The sequence below is a fragment of the Monodelphis domestica genome, chromosome 2, assembly GCF_027887165.1.
Source record: "Monodelphis domestica isolate mMonDom1 chromosome 2, mMonDom1.pri, whole genome shotgun sequence".
In the NCBI taxonomy this organism is placed as follows: domain Eukaryota; kingdom Metazoa; phylum Chordata; class Mammalia; order Didelphimorphia; family Didelphidae; genus Monodelphis; species Monodelphis domestica.
The window spans coordinates 231574801-231591260 of NC_077228.1; the positions used below are offsets into that span (position 1 = coordinate 231574801).

Sequence of the window (16460 nt, forward strand, 5' to 3'; positions counted from 1 at the left end):
TTGGCAATTCAGTCTTGGAAAACCCATATTTTCACATTACACCACTGGATTTCTGTGATTCTGGAGACTGATGACTGTGTGTAGCTCTGCCTCACTTAAATCCAATTCATACCCAAATCAAGATATCATCCCTTCAAAAATGGACACAAATGCTAGCTATTATTATCATCACTTCTTTGCTACAAGTGATCTTGGGGCAGGTGTATAACAATGGTGTAGAAAACAAAAAGAAAAGAAAATATAAATGGATCATTAAAAAATATAGAAGAGAACATAAGGATGTTCCAGAGGGAACACAAAAAAGCAGGGAAGTTTTCTTACTGTTGTGTTAAATTTATTATACATTAAAAAAACAAACAAACTACATAATAGAAACTCACAATTTCATATATGATCCCCTTTTTCTTAGTATATTGAAATATTCATGTTTGTTATAATAATGGAAAAAAAAAGAATTGACTTCGGCAACTTCCATTTTAAAGACCTGGTCTGGGAGAGGAAAGTAAGAGGAATTATAATAGTTCTGTAGTAGGCATCAATCACCCAACATTGATCCCTAATTCTGACTGTCCATGCCCTCTGGAGGCACCTGTTACTTTGGGACTCACTCCAAAGCAGACCAGGGCTAACAGGGACGACCCTGAGGACTAGTCAGCCCTCCTGCTATTCTCAGTCACTTATTTTCCTGGCTTTAATGTCCCTCACTAGCTTGGTGACTAACAAAAATTCCAATCCTTCTATTACTATTGTAACTAAAGTATAGTCCCTGATGGCCCAACTGTTCTGGTCCATCCACTGCCTTAGTCTGGGGCTGCATCCCCCAAAGTGAACCATGTTTTGAGCTGTAGCTTCATCCAAGCGAAGGGCACCAAAGCCACACTGAGAGTTGATGATGGTTCCATTTTCCCAGGGGTTGATACAGCAAGAGGCAGGAAGACCACAGGCCTGGACACCTGGGGAACTGCAGTTAAAGTATCTGAAAAGGAGGGGAAGAAAGGACAATTATGGATCCAGAGGATAACAAGGGAATTTTCTGTGCAGCATCTCTAACAAGGAATTTGTTGGAAGGGCCCCAAGGTGTCATCTAGCCCAATCCAAAAGATGAGGAAATTGCCAGTCAGAGAGAAGTGACTTATCAAGGTCATATACCTCAAAAATAGCAGAGCCATGATTAGAATTGGCTCAAAATTCAATGTTTTTCCCATTCTAACACAGAACTTCTCTATATACATTTAAGTTAAATGTCTTTCCAAGCCAGTGCTTAGGAAGTCTTTTTTCACAGTGTTCAGTCTTTTTTCACTTATTTCTGACTCTCCCCATTTGGGAATTTTTTGGTAAAGGTATGAGTAGCTTGCCATTTCCTACTCCAGCTCGGTTTGCAGATGGGGAAACTGAGGCAATCAGGGTTAAATGACTCTCCCAGAGTCACACAGCTAGTAAAGGTTGAAGACCAGATTTAAATTCAGGGTTTCCTGACTCCTGGCTTGGCACAGGGCCATCTAGCTGCTCTGGAGCCAGCAATTTGATATAATATATGTATTTGTGTACTGCTTGTTCTAATTATTGAGGACTCTTTGTTTCTTGTAAATATATTTAAATTGCAGGTTATGGGCCAGTGTTTCTATGGAATGAATATAAAGATGAATGAGCAGTGTGGAATTTCCTGGGGATTTAGGGGGTGTTTCATTAGGGAATTATATCTGCTCATAAGCAAGGACAATGGACAATGGAACTTGGAAGAATAGATCATCTGAAATATATAACCTCAGTTTGACCCGACCCCAGGCAATAGTGAGACAAAAATAGGCCCTAAGTTCTTTACTTGTAGGCCATTGCCCATGATAAGGTCTGCAGGAATTATTTTGTGACTATCCATGTGTACAATCATAAGTAATCAAACACATTTTTCATTAACTAAATAATGTGACTCAAATCTATACTGTATGTATAGAGAAAGCAGTGATTGCGTACCTTCAGGAAAGTAGGATAAAGTCATCACTATGCCCAGACTTTTCAGTATTTTTTTAAAAACCCTTTTACCTTTCATCTTGGAATCAATACCATGTTCTAAGGCAAAAGAGTGCTAAGGGCTAGGCAATGGGGATTCAGTGACTTGTCCAGGGTCATGCAAAGTGTCTGAGGCCAGATTTGAACCCAGGTTTCTGGGCCTGGCTCTCAATCTACTGAGCCACCTGGTTGCCCCCTGCTTTTCAGTCTTGATAAGCAAAGTCTCTTTGGTTATTTGCAAGGTCCCAGGGACAAGATGCAAATTGAAAAGAATGTGCTTGTCCCAACTCAGAAAAGAAGATTGTGTTTAGAAAATGTCAGTAAGGGAGCAGCTAGGTGATCCAGGCCCTCCCAACTCTAGCCTTGGTGCTCTATCCACTGGGCTCCATAGCTTCTCCTTTGTAAATAATGTTGACATTTTGTATAATTTTCTAGGAGTGGATTTTTGAATTATGGACTAATATTAAAATTAGTTTGCCTTCCCTGAGCCTATGTTCAGTGGTTAAAGTGTTGTTATGCTGCATCTCAAGTTAGAGGTGGAGATGGTATCAGGCTGATCTGAAAAATGTACCCCAGATAATTATCTTCAAAAACTATACTCTGTATATGGAGAGTAGAGAAAGTACTGGGCTTAGAGGCCCTCAATAGTCCTGGAATTAATTCTACTTGTACAGCCTGCCTCAAAGGTCTGTTGTGAAGAAAGCATTTTATAAATTTTATAGTATTGAATAAAGCTAGGTTGTTATTGTAAAAGGCTTTTGGAGCATACCCAGGCATGCCCCTTCATGTCAGGGGAAACTGAGCATGCTCTAAAGGCTCTTTAGGTCATCATTATCATTATTTTCTGTTAACTACAGGTTTGGTCTTCCTTATTAAATATCTATCTCCTCGAGGACAGGTCCTGTGTCTCATCTTTACAAGCACAGGGGAAATAACTAATTTTGGAGCAGATAGGAATGCAGGACAAAAGTCACCAAGCTCTACCCTAGTCTTGAAAAGCAAAGCTCCAGGGTAATTAATGTTAGGCCAGTGTGAGCAACCAGAGTTAGGATTGTATTGAACAAGGAATTTTCTCCTTTTTCCTCATTCAAAGAGCAGGTAGAACCCAAGGTGGAGTGAAACAGAACAATTCAAAAGCTGGGCATCTAAAGAGCTTTGACCTGGTGTGACTGTGACTCTGATTCACAGAAGGGATAAGAAGAGTGATGAGGCCGACTGGTTAGTCACAGGAAAAGGGCAATGATTGCTTCTCTGCTGAGAAGAGGTGTCGTAACAGCATCAACTCATGGAAAACCATAAAACAGCAAATAGTTTACCAGCAGTGTGGAACTTGTTGATGGGAGCATAGTAGAGAAAAGAGCCCAGAAAATGACCTTGCAACTCAGTGGAGAAAGTAGCCCATCAGATGTCATCAATGCACCCAACAGCAGATGTGAGCAGCAATTCAAGGAGGCAGCAAGAGGCCCAGCTTTGAAGACTGAGAATGGTTCTGCTTAGGGTGCAGCCTTAGGAGCAGGAATTGTCCTGGCTGCCCTGTTTTTCTAAGTGTGTTCTTTCTGCCACATGGGTTCCCTATAGGTGCTCTTTCTCTTACCGTGGGAGTCTTATGGGAGAATATTTGTTGTTGTTTTTTAATTTCATTTATATATTTATTTAAAGATACTTTTCCATGTTTATATGATTCATTTTCTTTCCTTCCCCTCTTTCCTCCCTCCTCCTAGAGCCAACAAGCAATTCCACTGGGTTGTACAAATATTGTCACTTGATATCTATTTCCATATATTCATTTCTGCTAAAGAGTGATTTTTAAGGCCTAAACACCAAATCACATACCCATATATACATGTGATTAGTGATGTCATATATTTTACTTTTGCATTTCTACTTCCATAGTTCTTTCTCTCAGTGTGGACAGCATTCTTTCTCATAGCTCCTTCAGGAGTGTCCTGACTTGTTGTATTGCTACTAGTAGAAAAGTCCATTATGTTGGATTGTTCCACAATGTTTTACTTTTTGTGTACAATGTTCTTCTGGTTCTGCTCATTTCACTCTGTATGAGTTCATTGAGGATCTCCTAGTTTATGGGACAATATTTGAAAGGGGCAGCTGAGTGGTGCAGTGGATAGAATGTCAGACCCGGAGACAGGAAGACTCTTCCTGATTTCAAAGCTGACCTCAGACACTTACTAGTTTTTTACTTTGGGCAAGTCATTTAATTCTGTTGTACTCAGTTTCTTCATCTGTCAAATAAACTGAAGAAGGAAAGATCTAGGATCTTTGCCAAGAAAACCCTAAATGAGTGTCAGGAAGAACCAAACCTGACCCAAAATGACTGAAAACAACAAAAGCAGAGAATATTCTCCTGTGATTATAGGGGGAGGAGGGAATTTTCCTTGCTATACTACTTAATCAAATACAGTTTGCTTCAAATGAATGTATTTTTTGTTTGGGTTTAGTAAAAGAGAAGCATCCATGAAGGATTGTGAGACACCAACTCCAAGAGGACTTTGAACCTAGGATGTAGATTGGAGGCTGCACTAGGCTACCATCATTCCCTGATACATCTCATAGAAGAATTCAGTGAAGATTTATTTACTTACAAATTTGATTTCCAGTCCTGATAGGACACTACACCACAGCACTGCAGGCCCAACTGGATTTCATTCAAGAGAAAACGCAGGTCTGAGTCATCTTGGTATCTACTAATGGCCAGGAGCATGGCGCTGTCCAATACATCCTGGAACTGATCCCATAAAGCATATACTAGGATTCCCACCAATGTCTCTAGGATTAAGAAAGTGAAGATTCCCCCAGCAAAGAACCAAAGAAGGCAGATGTTCTCACAGAGGGCACCCACACAGCCTGCCAGGAATACAGCGCTGACTGCCAGCCCCACCACCACAAACAGCAGCATTGGGTCAGTCCCCAGGTGTGGCAGCTGCTCACTCCCCAGTGACTTCTTGTCTTCCAGCCCCCACAGTCCAATTACTAACGTCAGTAAACCAAGAAGAGAGAAAAGGAAGTTGAGGAGAAAGATTAAATATTTGATACAGCTGCTCCAAAAATTAAGCGAAAGAGGGAGACCTCCTTGTCGATCCAGGGTGGATTTCCACTTGGCCCCTGGAGGGAGGCAGCCCCAGCCAGAGGGACCTGCAGGATTCTTCTTTGGAACTGATTCCAGGACTCTCTCAGAATGGTTGCAAGACAAGGATGGTGGCTCATCCCAACCAGCTTCCTAGAAAGAGAGAGGAAATAGAATAAAACCTTATTAACTTTTTAAATTTAATGTAATCAAAATGATCTATTTCATTTTTTGTAATGTTCTCTATGTCTTGTTTGGTCCAAAATTCTTCCCTTATTCATAAATCTGGCAGGTAAACGTTTTCATGTTCCCCTAATTTGTTTATGAGTCATCCTTTATTTCTACATCAAGTATCCATTTTGATTAGATTCTTGTAGGACTTTGCCTCTTGATTCTCTAAGACTTACTACAATCTGATCCTGACTGGTTCACCACCCCAACCCACTACCATCTAAATCTGGACTAGGACTAGGATCTGACAATAATGTGAAAAGATAAAGAGAAACTCAGCTCTAAGAAAAGATAATAGAAGACTATAGGTGAAACTGTAACAAAGAGGAGGAAGTATATTCATCTGATCCAGAACTGCAAAATAAAAAAGATAGCTGAGGTGCCAACAGTGGCTAAGAGAGACGAGAGAGAAACCAGTTCAAATGCAGACCCAAAGACTTTGAGGTAGGAGATAGGGGCTGTACCAGGTTAACCATGAGTAAAGGGGGGAAACCATAAAAAAGTAAATAAACAACACAATGAAGAAATTCTATGGATTAAGTGAAACCCAAAAGGTAAGCCCCACAAAAAAACAACTCCACAACAAATAATAGTAAACCTACTGAGGATAAAAACACATCCTATTCACAAGAACTACAAGAAGAATGGCTAGAAGTTATTTCTTCCAAGAAATTCAAAATGAACTCATTATTTATAAGAGCTTTAGAGGAAAAAATTGGAAGAATAAATAGTTTTTAACAAAAGGTAGACATTTTTACCCAAATAATGGTCTCCAGGAAAAATGGATGGAATAATCAGAATAAAAAAAAATTCTATGAGACAAGAAATATTCAAACAAAGATTGAAAAAATCAAAGAATATATAAAACATCTTTATTAAAAAAACAATCGATGTGAGGAGGTGGAGTCAAGATGGTGGCTTAGAAGCAGCAAAAGTTCATACCTCTGAAAACCCTTCCTTATCAATCACAAACTGAATTCTCCTAGGGGACTGAAAATCAAACCTAACAATAAGACAGAGCCAAGGAACCCTCCTGCTGGACTCAATCCAAAAGGTACTCCCCCAAAAGCTGGAATTTGAGAACACTTGGGTTTAAGGGGAAGGCAGAAGGAAGGTCCCAGGACCTCTGCCCCCCCCCTTCCCCCCCAAATAGAGCGCTGAGCCTTCAGTGGCAGCAGGAATCTCTGGGTGGGCAAAGGTGCTGGTCTTGTGATGGAAGCTGGCACTGAAGAGGAGGTGCCAGACTGAAGAGTGTATGAATTTGATCACCTTGACGGGGGAGGGGCCCCAGGAGTGGAATCCTGAGGAGGGAAGACTCTGGTGAGGAGAGCAGTAAGGGTCTCTCCATCTTGAGACATCGAAGAGAGAAGGTGGAAAAAGACTTTCTCCTGAGAGTTGTCCATTTTTCCTGCTAGTGACTGGAAATCTTTCCCCCAAACACTTCCCAATTGAAGGGACTTTCTGAAGAGAAACCTGAGCAGACTTTACCTTAACTCCTGTTGCCCAGGAGAAAGTCAAACTGACTTTCTCACAGGGGGCTCAGGTTGCCAAGGCCTGAGTTCCCCCCAAAATCGAGGAGGGAGGAAAAGGGTTTAGATAGAGACAGAGACCCCCTTTTCCCACTTTCCTTTTCCTTTTATTCCCTGCCTGTTATTCTTTTGTATTACCTGATTGAGTTATCATTAAAAGTTATCTGTTCCCCAAATAGTGTGAGTGAACGGAATCAAGGGGAGACTTTTTGGTCTCAAGTAGTGGAGGGGAGACAAGGGGACAAGAGTGAATCAGGGAGAGCAGTTTTAGCTAAGGAGGGAAGACAGAAGGGGGAAAATCTTCAAACCCCCTCTCCTCTCTCTGACCCAACTCGTTACAGATGCTATCTCTCTTGAACCTCGATTTGTGGAAAGGGAGTTCTCCTCTCTTTTCTTCTCCCTCTCCATACCTTGGGGTACAAGCCTTCCTTGTTGGGGTACATTCCTTTTCTCTCTTTTTATTTTTTTAAAACAGTCTGGAGGGTGTAACTTGTGGGCAGGGCTGTGCCAGGCCCAGAGCCTTGAACACAGATGGTGGGGAAGGACCTAGAAAGGGAGAACAGAGCAAACAGCCTGGTCAGAGCTGCAGAAGCCCTCCATATTGCTCCAGCCTTCCAGGAGGTTTTGGCCTCAGAGCACATCCAGCCCAACCCAGCTGAACTTAATCCCATCAAAAGACTTCAGAACTCAGGGAAGCCCAAGCTCCAACACCCTTCCCTCACTGACTGCTGGACTTTAATCCGATCAAAAGCTTCCAGGAGACAGGGAAGCTCAAACTCCAACACTACTCCCCCACAGACTGCACTGGGCAGCTAGAAGAATTACACTTAGAGGGAACAGTGACAAACTGTATAGGATGAAATGATAAGACATAAATAGGTATATAGATATATGTATGCATAAATGCATTTACATGTGTATATATGTACATATATATACAACTAGAACTAAAAAAAGAGGCTAATACTAAAAGAAATGGGAAAAAAACAAAACAGGGTAAATTTATATTTACAAAGAAGCTCATTGCAGGAGGGGGGAGAACATCAATACACTGGAAGGGTAAAGAGGTTGGGGATAGGAAATACTCACCTCTTACGTGCTTTGAAATTGACCCAAAGAGGGAAGAACAATCCAATCCATTGGGGCAGAGAATAGATTCCTGCCCTATAAGGGAGTAGAAGGCTAACAAACAGACTGGTGGGGAGGGAAGCAGTATAAGGGAGGGAGAGGGTGCGGGGGTAGTTTTAAAAAGACTGCAAAGAAAATAAGGGGGGAATAAGAAGGGAGGGGGTAGAAAGGGAAGTAAAATAAGGGTGGGAACTAAGGGGACTGATTAAAAAAAAACATTGGTATAGAAGGAAATAGTGAAAGAAGAAAAGGCAGGACTAGGAGTAGAAATCAAAATACTAAGAAATACACAGCTGGTAATCATAACTCTGAATGTTAATGGAATGAACTCACCCATAAAATGCAAGCGAATAACAGAGTGGATTAGAATTCAAAACTCTACCATATGCTGTATACAAGAAACACACATGAGGAAGGTAGATACACATAGGGTGAAAGTAAGAGGATGGAGCCAAATCTATTGGGCATCAACTGATAAAAAAAGAAGGCAGTAGTTGCAATCATGATATCTGACAAAGCCAAAGTAAAAATAAATCTAGTTAAAAGAGATAGGGAAAGTAATTACATCCTGATGAAAGGCAGCATAGACAATGAGGAAATATCAGTACTCAACATGTATGCACCAAATGGCATAGCATCCACATTTCTAAAGGAGAAACTAGTGGAGCTCAAGGATGAAATAGATAGAAAAACTATAATAGTGGGAGACCTGAACCTTCCTCTATCTGAACTAGATAAATCAAACCAAAAAATAAATAAGAAAGAGGTAAGAGAAGTGAATGAAATCTTAGAAAAATTAGAGTTAGTAGACATGTGGAGAAAAATAAATAGGGACAAAAAGGAATATACCTTCTTTTCAGTAGCACATGGTACATGGTAGCACATGAAAAAGCACTCTAAATCTCTTATAATAAGAGAAATGCAAATCGAAACAACTCTGAGGTATCACCTCACACCTAGCAGATTGGCTAACATGACAGCAAAGGAAATTAATGAATGCTGGAGGGGATATGGCAAAGTGGAGATATTAATGCATTGCTGGTGGAGTTGTGAATTGATCCAACCATTCTGGAGGGCAATTTGGAACTGTGCCCAAAGGGCGATAAAAGACTGTCTGCCCTTTGATCCAGCCATAGCACTGCTGGGTTTGTACCCCAAAGAGATAATAAGGAAAAGGACAAGTACAAGAATATGCATAGCTGCGCTCTTTGTGGTGGCAAAAAGTTGGAAAATGAGGGGATGCCCTTCAATTGGGGAATGGCTGAACAAATTGTGGTATATGTTGGTGATGGAATACTATTGTGCTCAAAGGAATAATAAAGTGAAGGAATTCCGTGGGGACTCAAACAACCTCCAGGAATTGAAGCAGAGTGAGAGGAGCAGAACCAGGAAAACATTGTACACAGAGACTGATACATTGTGGTACAACCAAATGAAATGAACTTCTTCTTTAGTGGCAATGCAGTGATCCTGAACAACTTGGAGAAATTTGCAAGAAAAACCACTATCCACATTCAGAGGAAACACTATGGGAGTAAACACACGAAAGAAAAACAATTGCTTGAATACATGGATCGAAGGGATATTGTTGGGGATGTAGACTAAATGAACATCCTAGTGCAAACATCAACAACTTGGAAATAGGTTCTGATCAAGGACACAAGTAGTAGTAGTAGTCTCTCGGTAACCAAGGATGACGATTGTCTTTGTGCACTTTCATCTGTGATGTAGATTAGTGTGCACAAAGATGTGTGTGAAGGAGATTTAAGTGGAAAAGTCGATGCACAGAGACAGTCCCACTCTCTCAGGGTTGGAAGCCTGGGTCCAGTGGCACGAAAAATCGTTACACCCGGAGACTTCCTCAGCTGCAATGGATGGCCGTGTTGTCTTTTGTGCTCTAACATGCCCTGCATTGCCCTCTCAACTGTTGAACCTTCTTATTGGTTTCTTCTGTCTGTTTCGCTGAAGCACTCTTCACATGCTGGGTGAGCAAAGCCTTAGTTCACCAGGGGTCTATGACCTGATGGCAACCCTCACAAGGTTTAGCTGTTGCCCAGGGTGTGGCCGCTGCCTCATGCTAGCAGCTACTAGGAGCCACAAGTGAGAGCGGGGTGTCAGGTGAGGGTCAGAGGTTGGAGAGCTGCCCTCGGAGGGCACGACAAGCCCTCCATACCAGAGATACTACCCCTCCCTGAACACCCCATACACCCCTAGGACACAAGTAATACCCAATGAAATTGCAGGTAGGCTGCGGGGTGGAGGGGAGGGAGGGAAATAATGTGATTATTGTAACCAAGGAATAATGTTCTAAATTGACTAAATAAACTAATTCAAATTGAAAAAAAAAACAAAAAAAACAATTGCACTGGAAAACAGCATTCTGGAGGCAGGGGGGATTTTTTTTTAAATTTAATTATATTGTTTTTAAATTTTATTTTATTTTTTGTTACAATAATCACTTTATTTCCCTCCCTCCCTTCCACAAACCCTTCCTGCAGCCGACCTGCAATTTCATTGGGCATTACTTGTGTCCTTGATCAGAACCCATTTTCATTTTGTTGTTTGCACTAGGATGTTCATTTAGAGTCTACATCCCCAATCATATCCTTTCAATCCATGTATTCAAACAGTTGTTTTTCTTCGGTGTTTTTACTCCCACAGTGTTTCCTCTGAATGTGGATAGTGCTCTTTCTCATAGATCCTTCCAAGTTGTTCAGGATCACTGCATTGCCACTAATGGAGAAGTCCATTACATTCGATTGTACCACAGTGTATCAGTCTCTGTGTACAATGTTTTCCTGGTTCTGCTCTTCTCACTCTGCATCAATTCCTGGAGGTTGTTTGAGTCCCCATGGAATTCCTCCACTTTATTATTCCTTTGAGCACAATAGTATTCCATCACCAACATATACCACAATTTGTTTAGCCATTCCCCAATTGAAGGGCATCCCCTCATTTTCCAATTTTTGGCCACCACAAAGAGCTCAGCTATGAATATTTTTGTACGTCTTTTTCCTTATTATCTCTTTGGGGTACAAACCCAGCAGTGCTATGGCTGGATCAAAGGGCAGACAGTCTTTTATCGCCCTTTGGGTATAGTTGCAAATTGCCCTCCAGAATGGTTGGATCAATTCACAACTCCACCAGCAATGCATTAATGTCCTAACTTTGCCACACCTGGGGGAGGGGGGGTTGGAAATTAAGAATTATCAAACTCTCTGAAAACTATGGCCAAACAAAATACTTGGATACCGTATTTTAAGAAACCATAAAAGGAAATTGTCTTGATATATTAGAACCAGAGGACAAAGTAAAAACAGAAAGAATATTACTAGGGAGGAGCTGGATAGCTCAATGGATTGAGAGCCAGGCTAGAGATGGGAAGTCCTAGGTTCAAATCTAACCTCAGACACTTCTAGCTGTGTGACTCTGGGCAAGCGTTACAGTTAAAAGAATGGTTTTCATAAACTGTGACCACGAAAATATGGTTTCAAGACAATGTCTTGCATTAAATCAAAAATAAAATGGTCGCCATGGGAAAAATTCCCAAATATTAAATACCCAAGTCAGCTGGGTTTCATGGAGATTTTAATTAATACAAATAAATGAATTAAGGAAAGGGAGAGAAACAGAGTAAGAGAGGGAATAGTAGGAAAAAGCCTAGGCCAGCCTAGGCCAGCCTAGGCTTTAAGTATTAAGAGAGACCAGTCAGTCTTTAATAACTCACCACAAGATCCTTCCAAGCAAAACTCTAGTGTTCAGAGAGACCCTCCAGTTTAGCTCAAGAAGCTCCACTTCAGCTTCCAAGGCTGCATTCCCCTTCAGAAGCCTTCTGGCCTCCTTTTAAAGAGAATTTTCTCCTATGTCACTGCCTCTAAGTTTTCACATCTACCAATCACAGTAGATGTTTTCACAGGAGTGACCATTCTTAATTCATTCCTTCTTTAGTTCTCAATTTCTCTGGGTAGACTAAAACTTCACACTTCTTTTGTTAAGCTTGTCCCTTGCAAGTTTGCAAGTTGCCTGACCTTTTAGTGATTAATTTGACCTTCATAGGTACTTAGCACCTTTTTGTATTAGATCTAAAAATAGACTTAGCTTAAGGGCTTTTGCCTCACCTTAAGTATGATTTAAGTACTTTTCATTGTTCAGTAAGGAGTTTACAACTTTATCGTCCCCTAAAGTATGCTTAAGTATGGGTGGAGTAATGTTAGAGTTCTCACATTCCTGATCAAGTACCTTCATTGTTTAAAATGGGGAATGGTCTTAACCAAATGTTCTAAGGTAGAGTCTGAGAATTTTTAACATTCACAAGTCTGAGAAATTTTAAGATTCACACAAGTCACTTAACCCTCATTGCCTAGCTCTTAGTACTCTTCTGCCTTGGAGTCAATACTCAGTATTGATTTCAAGACAGAAGGTAAGGGTTTAAAAAAAAAAGACTATTACTAACCTTATGAAAGTAACTCCAGAGTCAAGACATCCAGAAATATAATAACCAAATAAAGAGTTCCCAAGTTAAAATCATGACTGGATTAAATTGCTTACTATCTGAGGAGGTGGAAAGGGATAGAAGGATGAGGAGAATTTGGAACTCAAAATTTTGGAAAGTAGATGTTGAAGATTATTTTTTCATGTAATTGGGAAAAAATAAAATATATTTTAAAAAATTAAAGTCATTGAGCATGCAATAACTTGGTTTGAAAGTTCTTGTCAAATTCTTAACATAAATCTCTATCTCTTCCTCTTCTGTAGAACATGGGGCAGATAAATGGCAATTATTGTCATGGTGGTCTTTTTCCTTGTGATATATACTGCATGTAAGCACTGTTCTAGGTGCTTGGGAAACAAATACAAAAACAAGGTTGATCCCTGCCCTCAAGGAGGTTATATTCTAACAGAGAAGACAACACACATTGTGGAATGGTGGCTAGGCAAGGAGGCACTTTCATCAGGAAAGGTGCACGTATGGTGGTGAATGTGGTCACAATGAAGGAGTCTAATGGGAGGCAGAAGACTGGTGAGATATTTGACAAAGTTGTGGGAGGGTGGATGGATAGAAGGGAGTGAAAGGAAGCAATAGCTGAGGCTTTCTCAGGTATCGAAGTAGTGGGCTGAGAGAAGCAGCCACCAATGAGGAGATTAGAAGTTCTGAAGGCAGAAGTTTTGGAGAGGAGACATTGAACTCTCAAGGGCATAATATCCAGAGATGGTAGCAAGGCAGTTGACTAGGTTGTGGAGGAGATATTGGAAAATAGGAAATGAGGTGAAACATAGCTGGGGCTTTTTTTGCTTTAGCCAATGATGAGCACTGAAGTTAGAAGAACAGGCATCCCATAAAATGCTGGGGTTTCATTGCCTTTGGATGCATGATGGAACCAATTCAACCAATTTTTTTGTTTTGCTAAAAAGAAGTTCTAAATTATCATGTCATTTAGTTTTGGTTTCTTTTTGTCTTCTGGTTTTACTTATTGTGAGAATAAGTCTCCTTACTGATGTAGTTCACATCTAGTAGTTAATTTCTTGGTTACTAGTGAAAGTGCTCTCATTTAATGGACAAATAGTTATGTTGATATTTATGGCGCCCTAAAACTTTGTTTATTGGAATCCTCTGTTCCATTTTCTGTCATTCCATGATCATCACTATGGAAAGGAAATGGGGCTACACAGTACTTATTTCAAATTATATTATAAAGCACAATTAGTATGTGACAAAAAATAGAAAAGTGAAATTGATAAGCAAGAATAGAAGTGGATATATATTATAGTTTAGTCTCAAGAAATCCAGTTACACTAACTGCTAGGGAAAGAAGTAAAATTTTAAAAATTTTTTTCTACTAACAAGCATTTATTTTCTCCCTCTCTCTAAACAAACAATAAAAAGAATCAACCTCAAAACGAATTTGCTTATTTGAGCAAAGCAAATTCTTTCATTGGTCTTAAAGGAATCCAAGCTAACAAAATTAAAAAAAAATCAAGATAACATTATGATGGGGAATGCACTTATACAAGTTCCTTATACTATATGTCACAATAAAGTCCAAATAACTGAATAATCTAAATATAAAAAGCAAAACAAAGTATTTGAAAATAAACAAATACAAAAGGCACATCATAAAATGACTAGAGGAAAATCAAAGAATAGAGCTTTTACATTTAATAATTTTTTTCTTAACCAGATATAGCAGAGAAAAGCTAACAAAAGGCAAAGTAGATAATTTTGATTATATAAAAATAAAATATTTTTATACATATAAACCAAAGCAGCTAGAATTTTAAAGTAGATATTGACTGGGGGAAATCTTTGCATTAAATATCTCTGATTCCTGACATTCCAAGTTTAGAAAGAAAATAACAAAAAATCAGAGCCATTCTTCAATAATTAAATTGTCAAAGGAGATGAACAGTTTCAAAAGAAGAAATAGAAATAATCACATCACCTGAAAATTGTTCAAAATCATCAACTATCAGGGGTAGCTAGGTAGCTTAGGAGATTGAGAGGCCAGGCTTAGAGATGGGAGGTTCTGGGTTCAAATTTTACCTTAGCTACTTCCTGGCCATGTGATAGGGCAAGTCACTTCATCCCCAATACCTAGCCCTTATTGCTCTTCTGCTTTGGAGCTATACACAATATTGATTCTAAGATGGAAGGTAAGAGTTTTAAAAAATCATCAATAATCATAGAAATATGAATTAAAATAACCTTAACCTAGAAATTCATGCCTATCAAATTAGCAAATAACAGTCAACATTTCTTAAGATTTACAAAGCAATTTACATATTATATTATTTTATTCTTGTCACCATGCTATGAACTATTATTATTCTCATTTTATAGAGAAAGGAACTGAAGCTGAGGGATTAAGATTTGAGACAGGGTTTGAGACAGGATTTGAACTCAGGTTTCCCTGACTTCAAGTCCAGCACCGTACCATTCTTTTGACAAAATAGCCCCTCTATATGCTCAAATGCTCCCATTTCATCCTATCTTCTTCAGGAGATTTCTGCCTCTATCAAATACCCTACTTTCTCATTAATTTCAATCACTCCCTGTCTGCTAGCTGCTTCCTTACTGTCTACGAGCATACCCATGTTTCCCTAATCCTCAAAAACCCCACTACTTGTATAAGATCCAGAATGTAAGGGGTTAAAATTAAAGGAATAAGTTATTTAAAAGTGTGGTCATCAAGAAATATATTACTCAAGTCAGAATCACTTTTTATGGTAGTTTATTTACAAAAGGAGAAAGAATGAAAGTAAGAAAATCAGAGAGAGGATAGGGTAAGATAATTAACCTAACACACTAAGTATTTTGCTTCAGCCCCTAACTCAACCCAGGCAGGGCTAATTAGTCTCCAACCAGAGGGGTCTTAACCTTGAGCTGAGGACTTGGTGATGAGTAAAGCAAGAGCTTTAGCCATGAAGCTTCTCTCAAGAGGGGAGGCCTCTCCTGAGGCTAGTCCCCCCAGAAAATCCAGGAAAGGGAGAGATTTAAGAACAATATCATTAAGTCCAAGGTCTCAGGTCTAGTAAACAGATTCTTTACCAGCCTCCAACTCAAACTCAGAACTCCAAAGAACAAAGAACCAACCCCCCACAGGAAGTTGTAACTCCTTTTAAAGACACTTCTTTGCATCATTTCCTGTGCCCTCCTATACTTTTACATGGACCAATTATAGTCTATAGTTTTGTTTAGGACTGCCCAGGGGGCAGTCAGTGTGTTCTGATTCGCCACTCACTTTCACACACGTGGGTCACAGACCTTCCCCACTTAAGGATAAGTGGGGTATATATGCTTCTGGTTATTAAATCTAAAATGAGGCAGGGGAGAGTTAATTCCATCTTCACAATTCCTCCTGTGATCATTTGGGAGATGAGTCTCCTTAGCTGATCATTTAACATAATTGGCTTATACCTCTAAAAATCTTCTAATTACAGGTGTATACAATATTGCACCTTCTCCTAGAATCAGACACAAACATTAATCATAGTCCCATAACATTTATGAATAAATGGCAGGTTTCCCTAGTCTAAAGCTTTTGGGTATACATTGATATTATAGCAAATATATATTAAACTTATATTATTGCAGAATCAGAAAAAGACTAATATTGGTTATATGTACTTTAAGTACAAGAAATATGAAAAGGAAAAATAAAATATTTGTTATATTTAAAATTAATATATCTACCAGTTATTATTTTTTTATAAAATTTATTAATAGAAAAGGTAGATAAACATAGATTTAAATCTCTTTTCCTCATGTTAACTTCAGACCATGTGTTCTGTTCTATAGGCATTTTTCTCTCTCTCTCTCACCTCTCTCCTCCAGCCCTGCATTTATGCTAAAAGACCCAAAAAACTTCAGTGGGCCCTGCCCCCTTTATTTTATTGCTGTTCACAAATGATGTGCTGGCATGTGAAAAATGTTGATGAACCAGTTTGGCTACTCAGGAGGGGGAGGGGATAAGATCCCCTCAGCA

At 39.5% G+C, this 16460-nt stretch overlaps 1 protein-coding gene across 1 annotated transcript; it reads right to left on the minus strand.

Annotated features, from left to right (window-relative positions):
- Nucleotides 1-117: 117 nt before the first annotated feature.
- On the minus strand, nucleotides 118-15069 carry TSPAN10 (tetraspanin 10). Its single transcript, XM_056814679.1, has 3 exons — nucleotides 15004-15069; nucleotides 4608-5242; nucleotides 118-976 (listed from the first exon to the last, which is right to left on the minus strand). The coding sequence occupies exons 1-3, from the start codon at nucleotides 15067-15069 to the stop codon at nucleotides 670-672; spliced, it is 1008 nt and encodes a 335-aa protein (XP_056670657.1). The 3' UTR covers nucleotides 118-669.
- Nucleotides 15070-16460: the final 1391 nt, after the last annotated feature.